Below are 10,921 nucleotides of genomic sequence, written 5' to 3' on the forward strand. Positions count from 1 at the left end.
CACTCTTTCAAATAAAGGGATCCAAGTGAAAACATAAAAACTTTGGGTGTGTTAGGTGTAACTTCCAAAACTCCTAAGGAGAATCTGAAATTAGATTGTTTTATTATGTAAGTGCGCTAAATAATTTAGGAATATTAAAATATACTCCTCACTTTTACTTATTTATCATTTCTAATATCAAAATAAAATATTTATATTAGCTACTTTATTTATAGAAAGACATATAAAGTTCAAAATAAACAAATAAAAATGATCGGATCGAACAAATATTGATATATATATATATCTCGGTGGTTTAGAAAATGACGCGGGGGCTAGCGTAGTTTGGAATGATCTAAACGTCACGTTTGTCATCTTCCTCTCTCTTTCCCTCGTTCTTCGTGGTCATAAATATATAATAATATTAAGTAAAATTATACAAAAATAAATTCTGGGTTCGTTGAATTTTGTGTAAAAAATGAGTCTTTATACAGAAAATTCAACTTGAAATTGTTTACTGACCAGTCATTGAACCACTCCAACTTTGCTTATTTAGTTTTTATACAAAGTGGGGTTGTAGAAAATTCAATTTTCTTGAGGTTTTTTTATTAATTTTCAGTTTTTGGGTATTAGTTATTAACTCATTTTGATGAAGGGGTAGTTGGGTTTTGATAAAGTTTTGACCTTTTTGGTGTTTGAAGTGAGGGTTTATGCACAGCTGTTTTTTTTTTTTGGGTTTTCTTGATTTCAATGGTGTAATTTTGTCTGATGCGGTGTATGTATTAAAGTTTTAAGCGGTTGCTTTTTGGAAGTTTTTGTACTTAGTCAACTATTTGAAGGGGGGTTTGTAGTTTAATTTTGTTTCTGTAGAGTTTTGAGTGTATGAACTGAGGTTGTGGATTGTTGATGATGATGTGAAGATTGGTAGAAAAGGCTATAAGAGTGGTACTTCTGGGATGCCCAGTTTCATTTCTCAGATTCCAGTTTCAAATCACATGTATATCTCTTAACATGCTTTTTCTTTTTTGAATTTCTGTAAATTTTAGTTTGTTCTTTGTATGTTTGTAAGTGTTGGATTTGTTTCAGATGGGGATTACTGTTTAGTTCTAATGTTTATGTTGAAGGATTCGATTTTTGAGATAGTTGTTATAGGGACTAGGCTATACATCTTTCTATTTGTTCATGTAAATAAAAATAGAAGTCACTTACAGTTTGATTCTAGTTTGGAGAGATGACTTTTTATGAGTTTTAGGATAGTCTCTCAAGCGAAAAAAGAAGAAGAAAGAGAGCTGAACTCTCTTTGTTTCAGGATCGGATAGGTCCTGTAGCGGCGGAGGTAGGATTTCCATTAACGGGGGTTCATAGATAATTTTGACTTTTTATATTATCATGTGTTTTCCGGTGAAGGGGATTCAAATGAACCCCCTTCTGCTGTTGTCCAGATCATGGTTTAGGTAAATCAACTATTTCTATTAATACTCCGCTAATCCCTAGAAACGAGTTAAACTTAATAAGAAGAGGAAAGAATGTTCAACCATTTCATAGTCAAGTTGTTTCTCAGAGTTCTTCCTGAATAATTACAGTTTAACGTGTTAGTCTAAATCTAGAATAGTTATATGTCATTGCTGATATGCTGTGTATGTAGGTGACATCTCAGATTTTTAATTCCTGTTTAACAATATTTTTGGGCTGTAATTTTGGATTTCAGGGGCACTGAAGGGAACAATACAAATACTTCTCGAATGTCTGAATTTGGGGTGCTTGAGCAATATCTTGGATTCCGTATCGGAGATGGTGCTAATGTTAATCGAAGTATGTATTTTATAGACTAATCCTTAATGTTCTTGGTCTGCCTATCTTTCCTATCTGTCATCTGATAAAAGAATCTTTGTATGTTTGAGCGTTTTTTAAGTTACGGGTTTACAGTAGGCTCCAAGTATGTTTTGTCTTTAGTGTTTCTAGTGAGCATTTGGGCTCTCTTGTTGTAAACAACTGATGATCTTATCAGCAAGTTTTACTTTCCATGCAAATTATCTTTGGGTAGTTGAGACCTCCGAAAAGTTTAAATGAGCTGAAGAGACTGATCATGGCATAGGACTTTTCTTTGCTTTTCTACCCTAGTCAGGTCTAAATGTAGTAAGAGAAGTGGGACTTTGAACTTAACTCAATTCCAAACGTTAGTAGGAGTTCAAGATTATATAAGAGATATTTGGACATGAGGGTCCAACATTGGGTAATTTAACATTAGGGAATTGCATCATACTATGTTAAGAGCAACCAACCTTGGGCATAACTCTACCCAAAAAACTAGTTCATTGGGTGAGAGTTGCAGAAAGACCATATAAAGAAGGTAAAATTCATACCCTCAACCGACGTGGTACCGTAACGTACGAATCCTCTTTATAGATAATATTCGAAAAGCTAATATTCTTATGTATCTATAGGTTTGGAAAATATATTCGGCGCATAGTATATGAAGTAACCTCTTTATACATAATCTACGAAAAAGTAATATTCCCATATATATGTCTATAATTTGGAAAACATATTTGAGCACATAGTATATGAAGTAACCTCTTTGTAGATGAGCTACGAAAAAGTAATATTCCTATGTAGATACCTATAGTTTGGAAAAGATATTTGAGCGCATAGTATATGAAGTAAATAGTGTTTTGTGATATTGAGATAGCTAATTTAAATTAAGAAGACGAAGTTCATTGTTCCAAATATTTGATACATCTTGAATTGGGTCTTCCTATTTGGACAATGTTAAATAAGAGTTAAATTAGTATACCTATTCCAGGAATGTTGGGTTTGGCAGTAACGAACAAAATGGGAATTGATTTTTTTTTGTCCTAATATGGGTGCAAGACATGTGACCTTTTTACATCCAAAAGTAGTGGTGTCAAGAAAATGTTCTGTTTGCATGGTGTTTAAAATTTTGGGTTTAGTTCTAAATGCACTGTTAAAAATTAGGTCAAAAGCGCGGACTTCATAAGTTATGTACCAGGTGGTCATTTGCACAATTTGCTCTTATTTCCTGATCTCTATATATTTATATAATTGCCACCATCTGGTTTTGTGTTTGTCATTTTCGGATTACAATGTAATGTAAAGATAGTACTCCCTCCGTTTCAATTTGTTTGTCTTACGTTCTTTTGTAGTCCATTTAAAAAAGAATGCCTCCTTTTGACAACTCTTTTATTTCAATTTCCATATGGCATGTTTAAGACCAAGATTAAAAGACATTTTGGTACATTCAACATATGAGTTTAAGACTACAAGATTCGAAAGTCCTTTTACTTTCTTAAACTTTGTGCCAAGTCAAAACAAGACAAACAAATTGAAACAAAGGGAGTACCTATCAAATATAATGTGAAGATATTGCAAACAATAGCCAAAAAATGTTGAAGAGCATGAAGGACAAGTGGACAAGGATAATTGGGGTTTTATTCCTTTGTTACTTTGTGCTCTTCACTCAAACTGATCTGTCAATGTAACTTCCGGGTGAAAGAACTAACTTATGGTCTAATAAACTGGATGTCTGCTCTCCAAATACTCGATATTGTTAAACCTAAATGTTTAGAGTGATGCTGGAAGGTGGTCTGGATCCCCCTTATTAGAGAACTGTGGTTGCAATGGTATTCTTGAGCTTGATTTCAACTGTAGTAGGAATGCTTGATTTTACTGAAAAGCACTTGTGTTTTCTTTTCTAGTGTTCCGTTATATGTGAACCACAATTGTCTAGCAACTTGTCTCACTTATGTGAAGACTGACCATTTCCTGTGTAGTATGATTGATGAATATATTTTTTGTTGGTTTAGGTCCCCTATTTAATTCAACATCTGCAGCTAATCCAGCAGTGGGATTTGACGTCTCTGGAACCATCAATAGGGTAATCATGGCATTATTCTCTCTACATTTCTTCCTAAAGAGAAGTAGAAACTGTTAATCTGATATTGCCAGAGATGTCCACAGGCTGAGGGCAAGGCATTTAGCTTATTTTGATATATTTTTTTCCCATTGAACTTGCAGAATTTAGCTCCTTCAAATACAAGTTTGTCTACTGCTGCTCCGGGATCTCATGTAATACAATTGCAATCAAACTTAGTTCCTGCAGCCGGCACTCATCCTGAGAATTGGGGCGAGTCCAACATGGCAGATTCTGGTTCTCGCACTGATACTTCAACTGACATGGATGGAGATGATAGAAATCAAAGGGTAATTTACTCTGCTTGTCTCAGTTTCATTGCTTAGCCTCTCTTAGTCCATTTCTCTTTGGTTTGTAAAGACCTGGGATCTCTTGGAATTTATCTTGATTTGAGTAAGAATAAAATTTAACAGAAGCGAAGGGTCAAGGGGCCATCTAGGCAAACCAACAAGTATGGATTGGGGTTTTGGTTATTGTTATTGCGCTTGGCCACTTACATAAAGTGAAATGTTTATTTGGAGTCATTTTGTTCTATTTGGGTCTATGCTGATCAGACTCAGGTTCGGGTATCCGACCTGGGTGCTGCCTATCGAAAATCCAGATTCTTTATCACATAAATTTTAGGATTCGGGGGTATGGATCTGAGTACTGATACATGTGCTGGGATATGACCAATAAATGTTTATTATGATATATTTCAATTAGTTGAAGTTATTGAACTTAAATTAATAGAAGTTCATTCCTTATAAACACCAATATTTTGTTCTTTTCTCACGCAATAGAAAAGGGTTCTCATACTTTACATTTTTTGAGAATGACCACATTCGCGTACTTTATATATATTTATGACATAAACCCAAAAATCAAACTAAATACCCAATCAATCTATACTTCTCGGTCTAGAATGTGTCAAAGTACCCAAGATAAGTTGACCAAATCTGCTATAGATCCCACACACCTATGTCGTGTCTACATGGGTGCGGCGGAGATTTTGAAGAGTGCTTGCAACATAGATTTGGACACTTGTATGTCTGTGTAAGAAAAAGTGTGAGAGAATCTCTGGTTTTAGAGAACTCTAATTTTCCTTGAATGATTAGTTATTTACTATTCCTGTCCCATCTTATATGACTCTTTTTTGTTTGGGATGTCTCAAAATGTTTGACATATTCCATCTCTGCAACTTTCACAACTGTCAAGAATCCAAATTACTTTAATCTTATGTTTTCTTTGTTAGATGAACTTTTCAATCATTATTACTTTAATAAATGACTGATACAATAAATGGAAGTGTGTATTATTGAATTATTAATTCAAAATATAAGACAATTATTTGTATTGTAAAGAAATGGATAAGTGGAATAGATACAGAGGACTTATGTTAACCAATCCCAAACTAGCTGTTATTGAGCAATAATTGGTTGATTGTCTAGGTTTCATCACTTCAATTTCATACTTGAGTTTTTGGTTCACAAATATCCAATTTTATTGAACTGAACAGTTTGTACATGTAACAGAAAATTTCTCCTCAAGTAACAGGGTGATTTTTGTATTGTTTGTGGACCTTTTAGTTTCAATAATTGTTATTGCAACCTTTTTGTTTCAATAATTGTTATTGCATGCTTAAAAAATTAAGCGGAAATTTCTTTACTTGAAAGTATAACATTTATCATAATCTGGTTTGTGTTCTTACATTTGAGTCATGAATGAAAATTCTTTTCCATTGTGCAGATTGAGACGGGTCAATCCAGGGCTATTGCAGCTTCTGATTCCAGTGACAAATCAAAAGAAAAAGTCTTGGATCAGAAGGTCCGTTTCTTACTATTTAGTTTTAGAAGAGGAGAACTCATGTTCCTTTCTTATTTTCTTTTTGCTTATTATCACTGCTTGCAGACATTACGGAGACTTGCCCAAAATCGTGAAGCTGCTAGAAAAAGTAGATTGAGGAAAAAAGTAAACCTTTCTTCTCTCATTCTCCACACTAGTTTGTCATTTTAGTATATGAGGGATGCTGAAGAGAATATGTCAGCTGATTGTTTCTCACTCGTCTTGAAATGACTAATTCCGTACTTGCTTATGCTGCAGGCATATGTTCAACAGCTGGAGAATAGCCGGCTGAAGCTATCGCAGTTGGAGCAGGACCTTCAGCGAGCACGTCAACAGGTATTGGCTTCTTCCTTTCATGTGCTTTTGGGAGGACAACTTGAGGAGGTTCCACAATCTTTTCTTATTTTGTTTATTTGTGCAACTGAAGGGGAAGTACATTTCAAACATGGCAGATCAATCAAACGGAGCGGGCGCCAGTGGTATGCCTTTCTCTTGTAGTTCCCTTTTTTCATTTCAACAAACAAGAAAATTGATGGGTCTTCTTCTAGATCTGTTGAGGAAGTATCACTTCTTGATACTAAATTGAGCTAGGAGTGGGTTGTTATTTCATGTTTCTTGCATTTGATTCTGTTACCATCTGTTGTCTTTAGTGTTTCAGTTGTCACATTATTTCTTTTTTATTATTGTTCATTTTCTGGAAGTCCTGTATTGCTTTCCGTATTAATTGACCTGTTTTCTCCACTGCCATATTTCCTTTTCCCCAGCCACTTTGATTTGCTACACTTGAGCCGAAGGTCTTTCTAAAATAGTCTCTCTACCTCTACGAGGTAGTAAGGTCTGCGTATACTCTTCCTTCCCCAGACCCCTTTTGTGGGATTACTCCCAGCAGGACAGACTACACTTGACGTGATAAAGATTGTTCTAGGAGAACAAAACTGGGTATGTTGTTGTTGCAACTTCCGCAGTTCGACAATACTCTTTATTGTATCAGCTATGATATCATTAAGATCATCTAGATGCGCCTCTCATAGATGATAATGACAGGATTTGGGTAGTTCTAGTAAAATTTGGGTGGAATCAGAATGGTTGGTTTCACTAGACAGAAAAGCGTCGACCATATTGCAGTCAAAACAGACATTTTACATGATGGCTATCTCTATCTTAAACTCGTCCTATATGCACTTTATACACCTTTCAGCCTTTCCAGGAATATTTCGTCTCTCATATGTTGTGTGTCGCGCGGTCTGTGTTTAGGAAGCAAATAAGACGGAAATAATGTGTGTTTTTAATTGAAGGAGATTGTAGAACTTCAGTTTTCTTGATTTTCCCTGATTAACTGGACTCAAATAATGAGATAACTTGTGAAATCCATCTGCGTGTCGATATGCTGTGGATGACATTTAATCCGAAATTGAGGAACAAAGTAAACTGCAACTTTCAATTGGTACTTGGTTTGATGTTCATAAGTCTCACACTTGTGATGGTTGCTATGATTAAGATAATGAATGAATCAGTTGCTGCTTTATGCACTCAGTTAAATACATGACTTTTTTGTATTAGGCTGGCCATTCTTAATTAGATAACGTTCAACCCCTAATTTTTGATTGCACTGAAAAAGTTTTCTCGTGCTAAGATAACCTTTCAGATGCTGCTGTTCTGCAGGGACCTTAGCATTTGATGCAGAATATAGTCGATGGTTGGAAGAACACAACAAACACATCAATGAGTTGAGAACCGCTGTCAATTCACATGCAAGTGACCCTGAACTGCGAAGTATTGTGAATAATGTCACTGCACATTACGATGAGGTCTTTAGGGTGAAAGGAAATGCAGCCAAGGCAGACGTATTCCATGTCTTGTCAGGGATGTGGAAAACCCCTGCCGAGCGGTGTTTTATGTGGATTGGTGGCTTCCGCCCCTCGGAACTTCTTAAGGTGACCTCTTCTTGCTTTCATATGCGGTCAATTCTGCGTCTGTTCTTGTATATTTTTCATCTAGACTTTCCCTGTAAAGGATTATAAAAAGCTGTTGTACTACTTGATCATGTATAAAAAGGTCCTATTGTTTGCAGGACTAATAAGTTCTTAGTAGTGTGGAATTTCATTGATTTATGCTTGTGAAAATTTACTTGCTAAAGATTGGGTGGTTCCACTTTCCGAACGAATGAGGTGCCGTGTAGTGTACAATTGCATTTTTATGTCACTATCTTCTATAACACCATCACTGTAGTCTTGTGACCTGGGATAGTTAAGGTCTGACATTCTCCTTCAAATGGCATGGACTTACAATTATTGTACTGAAGCTTTTGGTTTTCTTCTCGTGTTCACTGCATAATAGCATCTCTAAACAAACCTGATGCCTAGAAGCAAAAACTTGGATGAAATTGTGTGATTATCTCTATCCATTCCGGATGAGGTTTCCTGAGCTTCTTCAGCTTGGTGATGTTATCAGACTTCCAGTTGCATCTGATGTTAATATGCTTTCACTCTGTCCGTTATGGATGTTTGTGCAGGAATTATATCAGTGCTGTACATTATATTTTCTTCTGTTCTTGTGTCATTTGTTCATGAGTCAATCAGATGTTGATAATTTAAGAACTTCAAGTTGCTTCTGTAGATAACACCCTTCTGTGTATGAGCTTCTTTATAAATTATGCATTATTTCTTTATAAGCATCTAATCCGTAGGCTGAGATTGTTCGACATGTAAAGAGGAGGTGCGTGGATGCACCAGTAAGGGACCGTGGGAGATTGATTGTAACAGGAGTTAGGAGAGGGAGAGGTAGGCTGAGGAAGAACTGGGGGAGGTGATAAGACAAGACAAGACAAGACAAGACAAGACATGACACAACTTCAGCTTAGTAGGTAGCGAGTAGGTAGAGGAGTGTTGTCACACTTTGTGTGGGAGAGGCAGCCCTTAGCCTCCTCTACGCTTCTCCTTATTAGTAGTATTATTTAGTAATCACGTAGTTTCCTTTAATGTGTATTGCTATCTTTTGCTATTCCTTTTCGTCATTTGCTCTGTACCTTGCTATTTTGTTGCTACCATGCTTCAAATTCTTTTCTTTTCTTTCGAGCCGAGGGTCTATCATAAACAACCTCTCTACCCACAAAGGTAGGGGTAAGGTCTGCGTATGTTCTACCCTCTCCTCTCCTGACTCCACTTGTGGGATTACACTGGGTATGCTGTTGTCTCATTTTTCGTGAAATGATTTCTTTGGTAATGCAGCTTCTAGTCAATCAGTTGGAGCCTCTGACCGAGCAACAGTTAGCTGGCATTTACAACTTGCAGCAGTCATCCCATCAAGCAGAAGATGCTCTTTCACAAGGTATGGAGGCGCTGCAGCAATCCTTGGCGGAGACATTAGCTAACGGATCTCCTGCTACTGAAGGGTCATCAGGAGATGTAGCTAATTATATGGGTCAGATGGCAATGGCTATGGGGAAATTAGGGACTCTTGAAGGTTTTCTCCGTCAGGTAACTCTATTTTTGCTGCTGCTTCCTATTCTTTGTTTGTTTAAATTGTTTACAATAGATAAGCTGCAAATGCTCGTTCAGTTGTTTGAACATGTGGAAGTCGGGGGCAAGCAAATGTTGTTCTGGAGGTCTTTGTAACTGCAACCAGCATGCATTGCCCACAGAATCTTCAGAATGTCTTGTTTGTATTGGTCTTTGGACAAAAAGTCTGGATACTTTGTCCTCTTGTATGTCCTTTAATGAGGTCATAAAATAACTGAAGGGTTATGTTCGCCAACACATTCTTAAATCAACAATTGTCCTTCTGTCTCATACTTGTAACTCTCTTGTGAATTATATGATTCAAGACAGCCAGTCATGTTCAGAGATTTCTGGTTTGTTATATTAGTTTTATGTCGTCTCTGGAGGCAAAATACGTGAAGCTAAAAGTCATTGCATCTTTCTGACTCTTTTAACAGGCGGACAACCTGCGTCAACAAACATTGCAACAAATGCATCGCATATTGACAACCAGACAATCAGCCCGTGCTCTACTTGCAATAAGTGAATACTTCTCACGTCTTCGAGCTCTCAGCTCTCTTTGGCTTGCCAGACCACGAGAGCAATAAGTATGACATGCATCGCAATACTCTACTGAAACTCGGATATACTACTTCGATACACTGGCCAGTATATGAGATCCAGCTAAGTTACTATATGTAAAGTGGTATTGTATGTGCTTGTGGAAGTGCAAAATTTGTTTTCTATCTCCTAGGTTTTTAGAATGCCAAAATTTTACTCTGCGACTTAGGAACCAATAATGTACCTGTGTTTTTAGCTTTACAAGGAAAAAATTCAGTTAGGGATATTAAGAAGTGTAATAGATATTTAGAAAGTTTTATACTTAAAACAAATTATAGCTTGTGACTTAAAGGTTCTCTTCTGATATGTTGGAAATATACAAGCATTTTATCATTTTTTCCCTTGTATATTTCTGCAAGAAATGTTAAAATCTGTTGTTATTTATCTTCCATAAAATCTAAATACACCAATTTATGGAAAAAGAAAGATGGATATTCTGATATTTTTCTTTTTCTTCGTCTTTATACTCCTGTTTTCTGAATTATAAATGTCATACTCTACTTTTCACTGCCAAGTTGAAGATTAGAAACATATAAATTACTAGTTTTTTTTTTCAGAAAAATATTGGAACAAGTAAGTTGTTTTAAATCGTCGATGTGTGATGTTATGTAACGATGAAGAACGTCACTTTATTCAAATATTACATTCATCAAAATAAATATAACTATCATTCAAACAAAGTGTAAGTACTTGGTCAATCAAAGATACAATCCATTAAATAGAGAGAAAAAAAGAAGAAAAGAAATTGATTAGAATGATACATCTCTCATGAATTTTGTCCCACATCGTTATCTAAGAGAAGTTGAGCAAAAGCAGCAGTATAAGTAATGGGCTGAGCAGACTGGAAAACATACTTACCTGGACGGGGTCAATGGGCGATCAATAAGACCTATGGCCTAGGCTTGTGACCTCCATTGCACTTTGGAGGGGTGCCTGCCTAAGGTCGACCCAAGTGGTCGAGCCTACGTCATAATTTGTTGCTGTGGGGGCCTGCGTTCGCGCGGCCCCTGCCCAAATCTAAGCCCAAAACTTGTTTTGCTCATCTGAATTTCAAATAAACAAAGAATGAATGATGAAAATATAAAATAAA

At 36.2% G+C, this 10,921-nt stretch overlaps 1 protein-coding gene across 1 annotated transcript; it reads left to right on the top strand.

The window, feature by feature from the left end:
* Nucleotides 1–315: 315 nt before the first annotated feature.
* Nucleotides 316–10,827, top strand: LOC102605309 (TGACG-sequence-specific DNA-binding protein TGA-2.1). The gene is made up of 11 exons (XM_006351309.2): nt 316–976; nt 1,688–1,791; nt 3,804–3,874; nt 4,015–4,200; nt 5,639–5,716; nt 5,801–5,860; nt 5,993–6,070; nt 6,162–6,213; nt 7,397–7,668; nt 8,962–9,210; nt 9,669–10,827. Exons 1-11 carry the CDS (start codon nt 936–938, stop codon nt 9,816–9,818), a joined length of 1,341 nt encoding a protein of 446 aa, XP_006351371.1. The 5' UTR covers nt 316–935; the 3' UTR covers nt 9,819–10,827.
* The last annotated feature ends 94 nt before the right edge of the window (nt 10,828–10,921 follow it).

This window comes from Solanum tuberosum, unplaced genomic scaffold (genome assembly GCF_000226075.1).
Source record: "Solanum tuberosum cultivar DM 1-3 516 R44 unplaced genomic scaffold, SolTub_3.0 scf00129, whole genome shotgun sequence".
NCBI lineage: Eukaryota > Viridiplantae > Streptophyta > Magnoliopsida > Solanales > Solanaceae > Solanum > Solanum tuberosum.